This window comes from Diabrotica undecimpunctata, chromosome 2 (assembly GCF_040954645.1).
Source record: "Diabrotica undecimpunctata isolate CICGRU chromosome 2, icDiaUnde3, whole genome shotgun sequence".
Taxonomy (NCBI): Eukaryota; Metazoa; Arthropoda; class Insecta; order Coleoptera; family Chrysomelidae; genus Diabrotica; species Diabrotica undecimpunctata.
The window spans coordinates 50,989,780-51,009,926 of NC_092804.1; the positions used below are offsets into that span (position 1 = coordinate 50,989,780).

The 20,147-nt window shown below is 33.3% G+C and overlaps 1 protein-coding gene across 1 annotated transcript in view; it reads left to right on the top strand.

The window, feature by feature from the left end:
• Rsod (superoxide dismutase family protein Rsod) overlaps positions 1-20,147 on the top strand; it is a 72,507-nt gene that overhangs the window by 10,574 nt on the left and 41,786 nt on the right. The window contains exons 2-5 of the mRNA XM_072522864.1: positions 12,083-12,468; positions 13,793-14,075; positions 17,719-17,944; positions 19,580-19,848. Of these exons, the coding sequence (XP_072378965.1) occupies positions 12,083-12,468; positions 13,793-14,075; positions 17,719-17,944; positions 19,580-19,848 (1,164 nt within the window). The remainder of the gene's footprint in view (positions 1-12,082; positions 12,469-13,792; positions 14,076-17,718; positions 17,945-19,579; positions 19,849-20,147) is intronic.

Consider the following 20,147-nt stretch of genomic DNA (forward strand, 5'->3'; position numbering starts at 1 on the left):
ACCCCTCTCGCAATCGGTATATTATTTGTTTCTATATCGTTCACCTTTACTACTGCTTTCTGGTTCCAGTATATAGCCTTAATAAACTCAATGTCTTTTTTGTCTTATTTGATGTTTTTTAATTCATCTATTAACTTCATATGCTGCACTCGGTCAAAGGCCTTCCTAAAGTCTATGAAGCATACATATGCACTCTTGTTATATTCCCGACATTTCTGCAAGAGTACCGTCAACGCAAATAATGCCTCTCTTGTACCCATGCCTCCTCTGAAGCCAAACTGCGTTTGATCTATCTGCTCCTCACATTTCTTATAAATTCGGTTTTGAACAATTTTCAGAATCTTTAAAGGGTGGCACATTAGGCTTATCAATCTACATATAGTCATTACATGATTTGGGATTGTTGTTTTTTGGTATAGGTAAAAATATCGATTTAAGCCATTCCTCCGGGATGTTGCCCTCTACATATATGTGGTTGAGAATTTGGGTGAGTCTCTTTATATTACCGTCATCTAAGGCTTTTAACAGTTTAACTGGAATTTGATCAGGACCCGGTGCTTTTCCTTGTTTTGCATTCTGTAGGGTATTCTTTACTTCTGAGGGTAAAATTTGTAGGTATTGTTCTTCTTCACCTATATCTTGTTCATTTTCCCTCTCGTCATGGAACAGATGGATTATGTATTGTTCCCATACTTCCTTTATTTTGCTCTCTTCAGTAAGTTTTCCTCTATTATTATCTCTTGTTATGAGTGTTCTTCTTTGTCTGGTGTTGCCTGTAAGTTCTTTCATGTTTTTATGCAATGCTGAGTTCTTCCAGTTCCTGGCATTCTTTGTTCATACAATTCCTCCTTAGCCTTTCTGATTTCATATTTGATTTTATTCTTGATGGTATTATATTTATTTTCATCTTTATTTTTGTATTTTCTTTTTTCAGATATTAGCTCAACTATTTCTGGTGTCATCCAGTCTTTTTTAGTGGTTTTCTCTTCTTCACGTAGGACCTCTTTTCCCGCTTTTAGTATGGCTTTTTTCATATCTGCCCATTCCACGCTTCCTTCAGTTAATTTATTTATCTCTGTGTTTAGTTGCTGTTGGCAGTTGTCGTCTTTTAGCGCTTGGATAGGTTTTTGCCCTTTGTACTCCATTACGAAACCTTTTGTTAATCGTTATAAAATCTATTTGGTTTCTGAATTTATTGTTGGTGTTATCTTTTGGAGAAGTCCACGTGTATAATCTTCGTAACGGTAGGTCGTAGTATGTATTTTTTATGACTAATTCTTTCTCCTGGCAGTACTAGACTAGTCTATCTCCTCTTTCATTTCTTTTACCTAACCCAAAATTTCCTACTATATTTCAAGTTTTTCCTCGACCGATTTTAGCATTAAAGTCGTTCATAATTATTTTTACCTCCTGCTTCTTTATGTTTTTTGTTAACAGCTCTAAGTCCGCGTAGAATTTTTCGACCTCGGCATCATTGCTATCAGATGTTGCACCATACACTTGGATTAGATTTATGTTTACAGCTTTGGCTTTCAGCTGAAGTAGCATCATACGTTCGTTAAAAGGAATGAAATGTGTCACAAACTCTTTTAAATTATTGTTGATAATAATACCAATACCATGGCTGTGTTCTCCAGTGCTTTTGCCTGAGTAGAAAATAGTATTATTATCCTTGGTGTAGTTTCCAGAATTTGGCCATCGAACTTCTGAAAGGCCCAATACTTGTATGTATAATCTCTCCATTTCTAGCATGACTGTTGTTAATTTTCCTGCTTCATAAAGTGTTCTTATATTCTACGTTGCTATGCGTTTTAAATCGCTTACACTAAAATTGTTTCTCCGCCCGGGGATTTTTCGCACCTCTGTCCCATTAAAGGGACGCCGGGCACTCGGAGCCACTGTTTGATTTACGTCCATTTGTGGTTGTTCTTGAGAATCCTTAGGGATCTTTAATGCAGTGGTTTCTCCTTGCCTTCTGCATCCTTATGCCGTTTATCTTGGTTCATCCACCTTTGAGATCTATTTCTCAATCTCAGGACAAAAGAGTGCCCTCCCATTTACCAACTCATCCGCCCGCAGCCGATGGTCAGTAAGTATGGGTTTGCTTATACCGGCAAACATTCGGTGATTTCGCAGTGTCACAACCGGTTAAATCATAATTACCGCCTGTGATTATTCAGTATTAGACCGGTAAAAAGATTTTCTCCGCGGGTGCTCCCACATATCTGTAGGACGTTCCCTATTAGCCATTGGGACGCGTCGTGTTGAGGTTGAGAACTACCCCTCTCCGAGTGTGTTTTCCAAGAAGTACTGAAGAGTCCCTCCTCAATTCAGAACCCCTCTTTCTTGGAAACTACACCGGCACGGCGTAGCACGGCGTAATTTGTGACTGGATGTAAAAAATAGGCTTTATTAATATTAATAGATAAATTAATTTCAAGATGATTAACCAAGCTAATATTTGATGTTGCACCATCAAACGTTAAACTTGTGATTACGACAACAGCTTCGTGCATTATTTTTAAGCACATTTTTACCAGATTACTTTTTTGAACTCCTGATAAACTATCGATTAAAAAGTAGCCTATTGGTAGTTTCCATGTGCCATTTAAGCTATTAATTAAAAATACAATGGCTTCTTTTGCTTTGACTTCCGAAGAATTTTTCTATGTCAACATACCTACAATTAAAGTTTTTAATTATGTAAATAGAAAATATATGTTATGATATTTTTATAATTGCTAAGCTAAACATACCCTAAAAACTTACCACCATCCCATTCTATTTTCTGATGTATAGACATTTCATCAACCATCAAAACACAAATACATGATTTTCGTTTATCTTTAAGTTCAACTACTTTCTGTTTTAATACCTTCACTGCTTCTTTTTGAAATCCAGGCTCACAAGCTACTACCTGATACCACTTTTGAAGAGTTCGTGGATGCGGCAACATATTAGCAAAAGTTTTTCTGACATACAAGTACGCTTTTGGCAAATAGAAATTAAAAGTGATAGCAAAGCTTTTTAATTCCGGGGGAAACGTTTTGGTGCTCTTAGATTTATGCAGCTGTTTAAAGATAGTTTTTGCAAAAGCATGCATCGTATCCTAATAAAATATAAAACAATAATTTAACCTTGATCGACTAACTACAAACAATATAAAATAATAAACTGGTTATACATACCAAAACTAAATAGATCAGTAATATGAAGTAGGTATAAATAATTTTGCTTACCGAAAGTTTCAGGGAGGAATCTTCACAGATCATCTGCGTTTCTTTAAGATGTTCTAGTAAAGATTTTAAGGTATTAACTTTTTTAAAAAGCCTTCTATTTTGTTGTTGCAATATTTTAATTTGTTTGTTTTTCTTTTGAAATAATTTGTTTGCTACTACTTTATATTCCTGATCTCTGTTAGATAATCCTTGTTTAACAAAGTCACCAACAGAATGTCTTCACTTTTTCAAGAGAAGTTCTAAGGTAGTTTCATCTGGAATTTCTACTGGAGTCTTTAGGATAGTAGATTTACTGGTTGTTCTATTTATATTTTCATTTTTAGAGTCTGTTTTGTCTGAGACAGTTTCTCTTTTTACTGAAAATTTTCTAGTTTTTACTTCCTTAATTAAACGGTTTGGAAAATCAAAAATGCTGAGTACAGCACCTTTTTTGAGTTGTTTTTTTTTTTAACTCATCCACTAATAATAAACGAATCCATTGTAAAATGCTTGGAGCAAATTTCAAAACTCTTTGTTGGTTTAAAATTTTCTGCAATGATGAATTTTTAGGAAATCTATAACAATTTATTTACTTTATCCTTTAGTTCTCAACGTAAATATAAAATGAAAATTATATAAGACTCTCATATATGTATCTATTTTAAACACTTTGGAAGAAAAAAGTAAATTTATATGTGCTCAATTTCTGGTAGGTTTTCCAAGTTTAATTTATGAATTTACTTATCTATGAAATAATATATCTGACCCTTTTTTTGTCGTTGCGTACAATTAAATGCACTGCAAGGTAATACCATAAGAAAAAAAATTAATGTATTGGAAAAGTTTTAAATTGGAACTTATAAACAGTTTGCAAACGCCTGTAAACACTTCTAGTTTCGAACGTTTTCTGCCGTAAACTGACGTCACGCATCGCTGCGCAAAGCAATTTATGTTGGCTGCACTATTCGAAACGGGTGTATAGCATACGGCGTGTCTATAAGCTTTAATGGTCTAAGATTGTAACCATTTGAATGCATCGGCCTGAACTTAATGGAAAACTGATAATGAGTGGGACCCTTAACCGACAATAAAAGTTTCAGTTATTTCCAGCCAGCTCAAAGGCAGTAGATGCCTCCAACATTCAGTAATGATTTAAAATAAACAAAATACAAGAAATATTTAACCACTTCCAGGTTAGTGGTTAAATTTAAATTTAACCACTAACCAATTTAAAAACAAGGATAACAATAAATACAGAGAGATAAACCACGAGATTAGGAAGACGATAAAGCAGGCAAAAGAAAAATACTTTGAAGAGCAATGCAAAGAGATCGAAGACCTTCAAAATAAATATGATCTGTTTAACCTACACAAGAAAGTCAAAGAACTGGCAGGACTAAGAAAACAAAATCCCACTTGTGCAATTCTGGATAGACGCGGTACTGCTATAACACATACGGACGAGAAAGTACAAAGATGGGCAGAATATATCGACGAATTGTTCGATGATGAAAGAGGAGATCTGGAGCACATAGAACTTACGTCAGAAGAAATAGGTCCGTATATTACAAAAGAAGAAATATTACATGCATTAAAAACAATGAAGAGTGGGAAAAGCCCTGGACCTGATATGCTTCCTATAGAAATCTTAAAAATTCTAGATGAGAAGCACATTGATGTTTTAGTGACACTCTTGAAACAAATTTATAGTTCAGGCGTATTACCCAAAGAGTGGTTAACATCTATTTTTATTTGTCTCCCTAAAAAGACAAACGCAAGAGAATGCAGCGATTACCGCACCATTAGCTTAATGTCTCATATGCTAAAGTTACTACTTAAAGTCATCCATAACCGAATATATCACAAACTGGACATATACGTTAATAATACACAATTTGGTTTTCGGAAAGGTATAGGAACACGTGAAGCTCTTTTTTCACTTAATATACTAATACAAAGATGCCTGGACGTCAATCAATATATATACGCATGTTTTATTGACTATAATAAAGCATTAGATAAAGTACGACATAAACAATTAATGAATGTCCTGAAATCAAAGAAGATTGACTACAACGACCTCAGGATCATATTAAATTTATACTATAAACAGCGAGCAAAAGTACGTGTTAACGAACAGCTTTCAGAAGAAATTGAAATTAGATGTGGAGTAAGACAGGGATGCATATTGTCGCCAATTCTTTTTAATGCCTACTCCGAAGAGGTCCTGAAAAAAGCTCTTGAGGGTGAAACAGCTGGAATAAAGGTAAATGGAGTTCCCATTAACAACATTAGATATGCGGATGACACTGTGATCTTAGCCGAAAACATTGAAGATCTTCAGAGACTGGTGACCAGAATAGCAGAGTATGGTAAAGAGTATGGTCTAACAATGAATGTTAAGAAGACGAAATGTGGACGAACAAGTGGACAAATATGCATACCTGGGAACAATGATTAACTCCACAAATGATTACAATCAGGAGATCAAAATAAGAATAGAAAAGGCTAGAGCAAATTTCAACAAAATGAGAAGAGTGTTATGTACCAGGGATTTAAAACTGCAACTAAGAGTTAGGTTGGCGAGGTGCTATGTTTTTTCGACTTTATTTTATGGAATGGAATCTTGGACCTTGAATGCGACATCAATGAAAAAACTGGAATCATTTGAGCTTTGGGTGTACAGGAGAATTCTGAAAATATCATGGACCGAACACGTCACAAACAAAGAGGTTCTGGGAAGGATGAACAAAGAAATGAAAATTTTAAATACAATAAAAACAAGAAAATTAGAATATCTCGGACGTATTACACGTGGAAAGAAATACACCTTGCTCCAACTGATTATGCAGGGAAAGATCCAAGGAGTGTCCAAGGAATTTAGTAACAAAATAATAGTAAAAAGAAATCTAATTTACAAAGTAGGAAAAAATAAAATTCTTTTACATACAGTTAGAACCCGTTACACTGAGACTACTCAATTAATTCAAGTCACAACCTGTATCCTCGCAAACGATTACTTACCAAATTTGTGACTGTTGTAATTTTATACACAAATATATAATGGGTTTTAATAATAAGCATTATAGTAGTTTATTTTGTTCGATCAATTTGTTCGATCTCAGCGATTAGTGTAGCGTAAAGTTTATTGTAAAATATTATTTGGATCTTTCTGTTCCCCATTCTCCCCCTGTTGAGGGCTTAATGAAACACCTTGCCTGACTTCGCTTTGTACAGGTATAGCTGTGTTTGTTTTCCATTGATCTTTTTCTGCATTCGATTGGGGGAATAGATGTTTTTGATGGTGTGTGTAATATTGATTGGTATATCTCTTTAATATAATAACTGTAAGACATATCCGACTTAAATTCAATCGAAAGCCTTTATTCGGTCTACGAAACATAAATATGCGGGTTTATTATGTTCAATGGCCTTCAAAAATTGATTTAGCCAATTCGTTTTTAAGATTTTCCAAGTTAATTTTTAAATTATTTAAAGTATAACACAGAACTTATATAATTCTATTTTTCAGAAACGTTATAGACGTTCTTATTTTTAATCTAGAAATTTTTAATATAATTTATGTGTAAAAATGAACAGTTTCTGTAAAAGCTAATTAGCTACCATATTGAAATAAAACAGACATTTATTTTGAGTATATTTATATAACCGGTTGAGTATTTGGTGTGAAAATAATATTTTGCATTTAAATGTTGCTAAATGCTGCTATATAAGTTTTTATAGAGGTTTTAGAAAAAATGATACTTCTTACTACAATTAATGATAATGAATTATCTTATGTCAAAACAGTTAGTTTTGACATTAGGTTAAATAGACTTAGGAGTCACATTTGATGAGCAGTTGCGTTTTGTACAACATATATAAATGATGTACTATTCATTTGACTCTCGACCTGTAAATATCGATACGAATTAGGAGAAAGTTTATAGTGGTGATTAAAAACTGGTTCCGGCCTCGTTTTTACCGTCATTATTGTGTATCAAGTGGATATACTATTTATAAACCATTTAAAAATTAAGATAATACAGATTTAACAATTAAAATGAGTGCTCCACCAGATTTATCGGTGAATGTCCCTTTTTATACTGCTACTGTTAATGGTCAACCTATAAATATTCAAAATCAGCAAATTCAACCAGAATGCCCAAATGTCCTTTTTCCACAAAACTTTTAACCAAATTCAGCACAAATTTTAAACAACCCACCAACAATATATTATTTTCCTAACCAAGTACTATCACAATCTTCCTTAAACTGTCAATACAATCCTAAAATAAATTCCACATTATCTACACCTCAAAATGAAGCTTCTGATTCTATTGAGATGACACATACATTACAAAGTAAAGAATCTTCAGGGGAAATCAGCGACATTGAGTCATCGAACATCCACGAATGGCAAACTATACAACATAGTAACAAAAAAGGTAAAGTTAATCCTCCGACACCAACAGAAAACGAAGACACGGTAGTGAACAGCAATAAATTTCAGATTCTACAAAATGAAAACGAAAACGACAACAATAATAGTACAGAAAATACCAACGAAACTCCAGCAACCTCTAAACCCCCACCAATTTTTATATATGGTGTTACTGAATACAATAAAATAGTTAATAACCTATCAGAAGTAACAAAAACAGAGACATACTATTGTACAGCATTAAAAAACAACACAATAAAAATAAATTCCCGAGACTCTGAAACATTCCGAAAACTGGTAAGACATTTAAACAGCAAAAAATTGTGCATCATACGTACCAAATGAAAGAGGATAGAGCATACAGAGTTGTAATTCGTAATCTACATCATACAGTGCCCATTAATATAATAAAATGTGAAATAGAAAAACATAGGCATTTAGTACGAAATATTGTAAATACAAAACACAGACTAAGTAAGGACCCTGTAATGATGTTCTACGTCGATATAGAACTTAATCAAAATAATAAAAAAATATATGAAATTCAATTCATAAATAACGCGAAAATAGTTATTGAGCCACCGTATAAAAAGAATAATATTATCCAGTGAACCAGATGCCAATTGTATGGACACTCTAAGACATGCTGTAATAGACCTTATCACTGTGTCAAATGTGGAGGCAACCATATGTCAGCCGATTGTAAAAAACCTAGGGACACACCTGCCATATGCGCTCTCTGCAATGGAGCACACACCGCAAATTACAAAGAATGCATGGTATATAAAGAGTTAATTAGCAGTAGAATCAGAGCAAGAGGAGTATCATCGCACACTCCAGCAAACAATCAACTGCAATATAACAGAAATACAGTACAGAATAATCCGAACTTAAGCAATCAAAAACACGCGAGTTACACACAAGCAACAGGTGGAACAAATGTAAATAATGTCCATAATAATACGAACTCATACAACCAAAAACATGCAACTTACGCTCAAATAACAAGTGGAACACATGTAAGTAATACAAAAAGTGACATTGGATAGATGATGAAGAGTTTCCTTAACAAATTCAAAGCTATGTTTTCACAACTAATAAATCAAAATAGCGTGATCTTAAACATGCTTTCCACAGTAATAAATAAATCCAGTAATGGAACTTAAGTCACTACGAATTGCACAATGCCAACGGCCTAAGCAACCATAACACAGAAGGTACTAACTTTCTTGAACATAACAAAATTGATATTCTACTCATATCAGAAACCCACTTCACTGACAGAACGATGTTCAAGATCCTTCATTATTCTATTTACAACACCAACCATCCTGATGGAACAGCACACGGTGGCGCTGCTCCAAAATCATTCAGAAAATCCAATCCAAAATACTCAGAATGATTTTCAACGCGCCGTGGTACGTTAGTAACAAAACACTGCATGATGACTCTGGTATACCGTTCGTTGAAGACGAAATCAGCAGACTAACAAGAAATTATTTAGAACATCTGCCAGACCACCCCAACGAGGAAGCAAGACAACTACACCTCCAATTAGAAGTCGGACGAAGATTGAAGAAATGTGGCCAACAGACTTTATTCACTAATTTCAATTTTAAATTTTAATTTTCATTTAAATTTTAGTTTCAAATTATTAATGTAATACATTACTACCCTACATTAATTTAATTTGTTAGTGTTAGTATTGGGAGTGTTATCAGTGGATAATTTCTCCTCTTATATATTTGCAATACTCACATTTACGAATAGCTTGTAATAGCAGATTGTAAATTTGCAAATTTAATAATAAAAAAAATATATAAATGATGTAACAGTTAATTCATTAAAATCTTTAGTCATTATCATTCGCAACTGACTGAGACTATCTGTTTGGGCTTTAAGAACGTTTTATTATGTTTTGGTCGTATCTAAAGTGGAATATGCATTTATTGTATGGTCTCCACAATACCAAATTCATTCTACTACATTGGAGAGATTGCAGAACAAATTTTTAATATATTATGAGATAACTATGATTTAGTATTTGTGTTTAAATTAATAAATGGTTTAATTTGTTGTCCTGAACTTCTCCAATCTCTTAGTTTATATGTTCCCTCCAGAAGTTTCAGATATGTTGATCTGTTTTATATACCTTTTTACCGTACAAATTATGGTATGCACTCACCATTGAGCGAATACTGAAAATTATAAATAGGAAAAATTTAGAAATATTTGGTGCCTCCTTGACTTCATTTAAAAGTCCGATAAAAAGAGCTTGACAAGTTATAGGTACTTTTTTGTTTATTTTAATTGATCTTGTTTCATATACAGTGTGTAAAAGCCAAATGGAATAAATTCATTATTTAGGTTACTGTACATATTTATAAAAAATCCCGAAACGCGTCAAATTTAAATTATAACTTGACATTCTTTAGCGTGAAAATGCAACCCCTACCTTCAACCCCCTTAGAATGACAGGTACAACCCCCAATTTTTAAAATAGGAAGTATAGGCTTGTGATAAATCGTTTGAAAGATCTTTTCATTCTCCATTCAAAAATGTTGTCGCTTTTAAGTTTATTAAGATTAATTAAGATAAAATAAATTAAAATCATGTGGTTACCGAAATTCGCTACAATATAATCAAAAACTAAAATGAAATGCAAAACGTAATAAAATGTAGAACACGAAAAAGAACTATGAATGTTAATGAAGTAGATGTTCAAAATGTTCACCGCGAACGTCTTGGCAACATCCTAATCTCAAATAAAACTGTCTTCTAACATTATTTAACATAACAGGCGTGATCGACCTAATCGCAAGTGTTATTCGTTCTTTTAAGTCATTTAAATCAGAAGGTTTAGTTTTGTACACATGGCTCTTCACATATCTCCATAAAAAGAAATCTAATAATGTAAGATCAGGTGATCGCGCTGGCCATTCAATCGATCCTCGCCTCCCTATCCACCGATTGGGAAATATTGTATCGAGGTACTGCCGGACATTAAGTTGGTAATGTGGTGGTGCTCCATCCTGCTGAAACCATATCGTATTCGCTGGAACTTGAGGGTTTCCTGGATCAGGATATAAATTTGCCAACGTTGGAATGACATCATTTTGAAGTAGTGCCAAATAATTGTTGCCATTCAAGTTGCCCTCAATGAAAAAGGGACCAATGATATTGTTTCCTACAATCCCTGCCCAAACATTAACCTTTTGAGGGTATTGAGTGTGTTCTTCTCTCATCCAGTGAGAATTTTCCGTGGCCCAGTAGTGGCAATTTTGCCGATTAGCATGACCGTTAAGTGAAAAAGTACACTCATCAGAAAACATAACGTCTTCTAATTGGATAATATTGTTATCCAACATGTCCATCATTTGCTCACAAAAAAAAGTTCTTCTATCAAAATCGTCTTCCATGAGCTCCTGAGTAGGTATTATCTTATAGGGATGCAATTTATTTTCTTTTAATATGTTTACTATCGATGTATGGCTAGCATTGAATGCAGAGGATGCCTGTCTACTTGATGTATGTGGATTTTCCTGAAACTCAAGCAACACATCTAATTTGAGTTCATCACTCAGTGCATTGGCAGCTGCTTTTTTTATCTGCCTTACATGACCAAACTCGCGAAACTGCTTCTCTATTTTACTTATTGTTCCTTGGGATATAGGCGGTAAATTAGGAAATTTCTCATGAAATAGGCGAGTTACTTCCTGTTGTGTTCGGGTGTTATCTCCGTAACCAATCATTTGTAAAACTGTTATTTTATGCATTTCCGTTAATCTAACCATTTTTCAGAATTGAATTGAACGAACTTTTTACTTAAATTAAAATACTGACAACTTAAATAAAACAATTTACTAATGCGTGTTAAAATAACGTTGCCACGGAAATTCTTTAAAGTTTTTTAATGGTTACCATCTAAAAACCACATTGCTATGGTTTTTGTTCACTTTCTCATTATCAAGACCTAAACGGGAAATAAGTTTTGAGTATATTTTAGCGAATTTCGGTAACCACATGATTTTAATTTATTTTATCTTAATTAATCTTAATAAACTTGAAAGCGACAACATATTTGAATGGAGAATGAAAAGACCTTTCAAACGATATATCACAAGCCTATACTTCCTATTTTAAAAATTGGGGGTTGTACCTGTCATTCTAAGGGGGTTGAAGGTAGGGGTCGCATTTTCACGCTAAAGAATGTCAAGTTATAATTTAAATTTGACGCGTTTCGGGATTTTTTATAAATATGTACAGTAACCTAAATAATGAATTTATTCCATTTGGCTTTTACACACTGTATAGTTAATATTTTGTTTTATTTATAATTAGGATTTTAATTTCACTCAGTTTTTTGTAATGGGGGTTATCCCGTATATTAATAAATAAATATTTTTTAATGGGTTTTTAGTTTTGGAAACGTCAAATTCATTGGAACTTAGAAGTTACATCTCTTCCCAAGGTCTTCATGGCACAATTTCGTTCACCAAATTAAAAGATGAGATTGTAATCCGTACTGATTTAAAAACCACACTAGAGTACCCTACTCAAATATGGTCCTGGTATCTCTCTGAATTCCCGGTAGATTACTCCCAGCTAGAAGACAGATGTCAAAATTTAGGAAAAAAGATCTTGCCATTGCAGGATTCTTTTGGCTATCTCATCCTTCCAGACAATCAAACTGCAGAATATGTTACCAAAGAATTAAAAATCAGTGGACCATTAGGCTTATACGGAAAATCGTTACTGTTTAAAAATGAAGACACCAATCAAATTATATGTGCCTCGATTACTATGGTAAGTTCTTCTTATATATGTAGAATAAAACACTGTGACCGGTATATTATTTGAAAATTATTTATCTGTAACATTGCTTATTCACCAATTATTTTGGAGAATAGTACTACATCTGTCCTACCATTTACTAAAGAACTATGCATATAACGACCGGTTCATAGCATCCTGAGCCTTCTGGTTTCGTCTTCATTTGCGTTTATCGACCGAGTTTTCTGGTCGTGTATCTCTCTCTCTCTCTCTCTCTCTCTCTCTGACTTTTTGGACTCCATCAATTCATGTCGTTTTTGGTCTTCCTCGTTTGGTTTTTCGCTCAGGTGGTTGCCTATCCAATAATAATTTAGGTAGTTGATTGTTTGTAATTCTCTGTAAATATCCGTGCCAAATAAATTGTTTTTGCTGTATTTCCTCTATGATGGTGGTTGCCAAAAAGATTTGGCATCTTTGCTCCCAAATAGATAGATTCGGAACATGATGAAATTACCTTTCCATCTTTTAATTTAAAATCGTCCAAACTCCTAGTATGCATATGTATTTTGTTTTTCTTTTCTTGAACATTTAGACCCCATAGGTGGTATTCTTGTATTAATCGTTGTATTATCAATTGTAGATCTTCCTGGTATTATGCGATTACTACTTGATCGTCCGCGAAATGTAGCGTATATAAGGTTATTTCGTCGTTGAATGTTATACTTATTCCAGAACAAGTTCTTCTCCATTTCTTCAGTAGTTCAGGTAGATTTTGAAGAATGTTGGAGATAGACTACAGCCTTAGCTCCTTATTTACCATAAATTTTTCGGAGAGCTCGTTGTTAATCCTTAATTTTGATTATAAATCATGGCCGAACCCTTGTATTGTTTTCATAAGTGTATTATTAATAGTTGAGCTTTCAAATACTTGCCATAGTCTACATAGGGGTATTGTGTCATAAGCTTTCGTCAAGTCCACAAATAATAGATTATTTGGTCCAGCCCTAGTCATTCTTTTTTCATTTAGTTGGGTTCTACTCGAAATCCTGCTTGTTGCTTCAGCTCCAGTGGTTCGAATTCGTTTTTTGACTAAGGTTTTCATAACTTTTCCATATAATCTACTGAGAGTACTGGTATCTGAGTCTGCCTAATCCCCTTTTTATGGATCTGTAAAACCCATTCTCCTTTCCAGCTTTCAGGTACATTGTCTCCGTTTAAATATCTAATAAAAAGTTCTATCAGCGTATTAACAATCTGTTTCAGGGAACAACTTTTTATTTATTAGTAACAATATTATTTGATTCTAATTTTGTCACTTATTTTCTTTTAAATAATAATTTTACATCTTTTTTAATAGGTGGACAAAGCTAAAGAAAAAACTGCCGTGGCACGATTCAACAGTCCTATAGCGGGAAATGTATATTTCAGGTGGTTTTCCACTAGCGATAATCAGACAGATATGTTAGTAATGACTGATCTCTATCATGTGCGTAACAAAGAAAATTTCAGTAGGTCCCTACAAAATACTGAACATTCTTGGAAGATTTATGTAACCGACATTTTGGAGTCGGATGAAAATAGACACGTGGATAATTGTAATATCCTTCAACTTGTTTTTGATCCAAATGACAAAGGTAGAGGTAAGTACAGTAGCACTCTTGAAATTTGTAAGTTACAATATAAAAAAAAAAGAATTGATCAAGTACTACTACAAAAATTATTTAGTTAATACAGTAGACTCCCTCTATAACGAGAACTGAAATGACAGACTAATTACCTCGTTATAAGCCGATCTCGTTATATCAGACAATCATAATACTCTGCATACATATGAATCTGTAGTTTTCTAAACCATTAACTTCCTATAGTGAAGCCATTCGGAGCAATATAAGATGCTAATAAATATTGTTTGAACTCTGTTATTTTTAACTGCTTTAAATGGTCCAGTATCATTCTATCATATATTTTCTAAAGATGTGAAACAGTTGTATTTATTCATTGTAAAGAAGTTTATTGCGGGCTGCAGTTAAGTTTATTGAGGGGCTGTTTGAAAAGGTATTTATTTATAGCCACGACCGGACTAAAAACGTAAAAAACACGTTTTTGGATCTTATTTTCTCTCGTTATAACCAAATTTGCCTCGCTATAGACGGTTATAGTTCGATATAAATTTCACGGGACATCTAATGTATCTCGTTATAAGCGAAACCTCGTAATAACCGTGTTCGTTATAGAGGGAGTATACTGTATTATAAAGTTTTACACTTTCACAGAATGACGGTATTAGATTTTTGTTTTGATATATTTAGATTCCCTTGCCGAGTAATTTATCCAGCTGTTTGTTTCGCAAATTTTAGGAAACACAGTGGTTAAGATTTGAATTCGGTTTCGCTAAGTAGAAATCGTTTGATTTCTCTTTTTGTTTTTACACTTTCATTTTTACTTTAGTATTGAATATCCATATATGTTTACAATGGATTTTTCAATATCCGTGACTTCTTTGTCCTTCGTTTTTTAATCTTTTGTTAATTTATCAATTGCCAATCTTATACTTATGCCTTACAAGGCGTTTCCTCGTTAAGAAACGAAATGTATGCAGTCCTTAAGAACGTTGTAGAGAAATTGATATGTTATTATGGTTGCGTGTTTAATTTAGTCTAGCCAATCTTTAGCCTTTAGCTAAAAAACTTGTTGTTTGAGTGATATTATTTTTCAATTTTTGCATTAATGTTTTTTATTTCTTCGTACTTAAGGGTTATTACGTGGAGTCTGTTATTACAAACAATGGAGTAAGCTAAGAAGAATGGCCAGGTCAGCAACGATCTTCTTCTGGTGCCCTTCATTACTGGAGGTTTGCGATCACTACATTAAAACATTCTTTATTTTCCGCCACTCTTAATATTTGTTGAACTTTCATGCCCGTCCAAGTGATATTGCGAAGCCATGACATGGCTTTTCTGCCTACTTCTCTTCGGCCCTCTATTTTCCCTTCAACTACTATTCGTAGCAGGTTATATTTGTCATTTCTAATTATGTGGCCTAGGTACGAGGTCTTTCCTTTCTTAATTGTTATTATAAGTTCTAATTCTTTATTGTCACGACTATGAAATAAGACGGTCATAACTAAGAATATCAAACTACGCTTGGTAATGGCGTTTATCTTTTCTATCAGCAGAACCTGTTCAGAAACTTGGACCATCACAAATTCTTACTCACAACGTAAAGAAAATTCGACAAAACTATTTCACGAGACAATTAATGCACCATATCAACGAAACATAATCTTTATTTATTTGTTCTTTTCTACCAAAGCATGATTTTGTGTATTATTGACCTGTAACATTTGGGAACTCGAAGGTCCAGCTTCATTTTTTGTTCTGAGATTTTCGATCAACTTCTGGAGGTGACTGGAATTCAGCTGCAGATATGGTTTTAGACAACTTCTATTTGAGTGACCCGTTAATTTAATTAGCTTCTGTTCAATAACACCTTGCTTGAACAAGGCTGACACAGCTGAAGATCGATGAGAATGGTTTGTTATTTTATGTTTTTTTGTGTCTATTCCAATTTTTCCAGCTGACATTTTTGTCCACTTAGATACGGTGTTCATTCCAAGTAGTCAGTTTTTGAACCAAGATCCATCCTTCCAGTTGGGTTAAACGGTAAGAAAGAGTCTGACTGATAAAATCTTTGGTCGCCTGTTTTCCATTAATTTTAAAAATAATCTAACTGGGCATAAATTTTCGTTTGATGAATTTGTTACCAGCCATTTGCTGCTTGCCAAACTTTTCGAACCGCCTTGATTTGTTTTGGAAAAAATGCTGTTGTATTCAATTCGGCCCGTAAATTCTCCTATAACATCAAATTCCTTCTGGCTTCATTGCCTCTCCAAGCAAGTTTAAATGAGCAAAGGTGAAAAAACTTTTTTTGTGCTCCATCGAGGGTTTCCTCGTCGTAGCTTTGGATGATTTTTAATAGTTCTTCGGTGGATAATGCTTTTGAACTGAGTTTTCTTTTTTCTTGAACAGTTTGAAGCTACCTCCGCTTGGTATCTCTGTCCAATCTTGCACATTTGAAAGATATATCCGTGAAAGTGTCGATTTTTATGCCGTACTCCGTAAAATATTTTTCTTGTACCATTTTTGCTATAGTATTCCACATTGACTTTACAGACGACTCTTTATAGTCTTCGCCATTGTCTTTTTTCACGTTAAAGGCATAATCCTCGAGAATTTTTGCTAGTTCTGTTATGGTAGTACATCTTTCAAGCGTAAAATTTCTCACCCGTAGGAACTCCCAAAATTGCGTCCAAATAGATCATCTGGACCTATGCGTGTTCAATAGGACATTTTCCGAAATAAACTTTTTGATTTCTTTACACCTTCGTGACGGATCTGTAATAATTTTGTCGCTGAGAAATCACAGGAAGGCGTTTTGTCAATTGGAAACGTGGCGTTGCTATGACGTTTTTTCAGTTAAAAATAGTGAAATAGTCAGCCGAAAATATTTTGTTAATGAAATATCGACCACTAAGTTGAAAAATACTCTAAATTGATTCAACCCTGATTACGAATCAGCGTCAAAATAAAAGTTTTTTGATCAGGCTTCTAGATGTAGGATATAGAAAATTTAAGTTGATCGGTGACAAAAGATGAGTTTCGAGGTGGGAGCGAGCGAAGTGACCGGGATTATGGGACTAGGAGATATTTGGTAAGCTTTAATTAGGTTTGATCAGATTAGGTTATGTTAGATTAGAAAAAAGGAATTCATTAGACAGTGTTCATTTTTAAATGGGCTTGCCTTTGATTTTTATGTTTTCTTCCATATCAGAACAATTGAAGATAGAATTGTGTTTAAAGTTAAAGAAATCTCTTTTTTGATCGTCGATATCTCGTTACTTATAAACCTCATTAAAAATATTCTAGCAGATTCGTAATCATTGGCGTCAAATCGACCAGGAAACGCACATTTCAAACAAAAATTATATTGGTAGATATTTAGAAAAATCAGTCAATATTAATTACAAACAGAATACTGACTGTTTAATACTTGTTTTACTACTTCTCGGCTTTAACTGTTATCATATTTTGTATGTTGTGATGTGTTTTTTGTATGGTGGGATTTTCTGATTTCTTATGGGATTTATGTTTTACTAGAATTTTTACATTTCTTTAAATTGTGTTTTTATACAGCGTCCAACTGTTCTAGGAACATTAAAGGACTTAATATACATATGTACTCAATGTTTATATGATCGAATCCTGATAGTCTATGTTTGTTTAGGAAAAGCCATTGGAGATGTGGATAAAAGACTGGGCAAAGTTAAGGTATCAACCGATTACAACAAACATAAGTTTAAAACTTTATATAGAGATGAAGAACTAATACTATTACCTGGTGATCTCAATGGCCCCCAAAGAAGACTGTATTTGGTTCTGTTTGAAACTAAACATGAAGATGTTTTTCTAGGATGTGCCAAAATTCAGTACGACTCTGCAGTAAATACAAGGTATTTAAGTTCTATGTAACATTAATAATAATAACATTGCGAACATTGTCAACATTGCGAAAAAGACGGATTGCAAACAGCTATTTCTTTCATATTTTTCTGCGTCAAATTAATTTATTATACCCAAGTAAACTTGTTTTTCATATATTTTAAATTTTGTCTAATATATTTTCTAACCTTTTGTAACTTTTGTTACGTTTGTAACAAATATTACTACAAAGCAACAAATTCAACAGTTTAGAACTTTAGAATCAAATTCAATAGGCAGAACATACAAAGTATACCCAATAAAGGTTAGTAACGGTCTACTCTGATTATATCCAGTCAGGATGTTATTTGACCCTACATGGCGAGCTACCCCAAATTTTATTGAAGCGAAGCTTCTATTCACTCCGTGCGTGACTGACGCGACACCTACCGCCTTCATCTGACAGTTTTGGACCTACCAATTTTCAGGTTAAACATATGACATATGTTTGACATTGTTAAATTCATGCGAAATTGACAATTATTAATAATTAACTTTTTAATTATATTTTTTCAGTTTGTGTACAAAATAAATGTAGTATTAAAAACTGGGATTCTCAAAATTCATCATAATATATCTTTTCAACCACAAACGGAAAAGAAAGTGAGAAATCTAGTACTGGCAAATCAAGTTTTTCACGTGAAAGAGCATATATTTAAAAACAGTAATAGTAAAAGTTACGATATAAAAGCTAAAGTCATCAGGCACTCTGCAGCCTTCAAGCCTTATAAAATATCATTTAAGGTAAATTATTTAAATTTCTTGTCTTTCAATTGCATAAAAATGAAGTTATGTGATATTTACTTTTTCATATTAATAGCACAGATCCATCTTTTCTTTTCTCTAATTTATATGTAATCTTTGGGAACCTATTAAAACTACACTTCTATTTTTGCTATTATTAGCACAATTAAATACGCAATATGTATTTGCACACATTTTTAATAAAATTTATGCGTAAAAAGGTAGGTCCAATTGTGTCATATTTCGCCGCTACGCACGCTGGCATCGTTTCACAGTACCTCTACCATGGTCACGCACGGAGCGAATACTGCGCCAAAATTTGGAGTAGCTCGCCATGCAAGGTTAGCCGTTTTTTCGTCTAACCCGACTGGACTATTTGGAATAAAATAGGTACATACAAGTGACATTTACACATATTTTGCAATTAACCTGCGTTATTTCAACGACATATTATAATATACTTCTATTCTAAGATCTCCAATTGTAATAAATTATTAAGATCATTGCGAAAGATAATTCCAGCCAAAGAAAGGCATTTTGCGAGGTGTGCATTTTACCTTAATATTTACAGACATAAAAAAAACTGTGGTGAACCATGGCTGATACACGAGTTGAAAATGTTTAAAATCTTCAGATTAACAAAAATAGGAATGGATAACTATATAGCATTATAATCACACCTTTAAGAAAGGCGAAAAGAACCCAAATAATTATAAAAAATAAACCAGTTAAATACCATTCTGAAGCTCAAAACAAAAGTAATAACAAATAAGTTGATAAAAGTACATAATATACCGGACCAATATTTAAAATACATAGCATATAATATTATATTGTTTATTACATTTATATATATATTTTAGGGTGATAATTCAATCAGGCGGAATAAAAGGAGACATCCGAATGACTCAGCATACCAAATTTGAGCCAACGTTTTTGACATTTAATTTAACAACAGCTAGGGGTGATCTAGAGACAAGAATTGTTTACAGTTCTACTGTAGTTGCATACAAAATCCACGAACTACCGATGAAACCTTCCAGATCCGTAGGTCAAAATGAAAATACTTGTTTTACGACAAACTTTGTATACAATCCTATGAAAATCAATTTAAACAATGTTCCTCCCAATGGTAAGTATTTTAATATTCTATATAGTGTTTGTATAGCGATATTCTGCTCTTATAATCTCTTACAGCTCTACTAATTAATGCCGTGTATTATGTATATCTTACGCTATTCTCTATTATCTTGAATACATTTTTAAATTTTTTATATACACTCGAAATTCATAGTGTGAACATTTTTTAAGAGATTGAAGCGATTAAATGATGATTTGGCAAGGTCCCAAAATTTTATTATTCTAACTTTTAGGGAAGGTCAACAGTAGTGTAAATTTAAAATCGCGACTGAATTCCGCCATTGCGTTAGC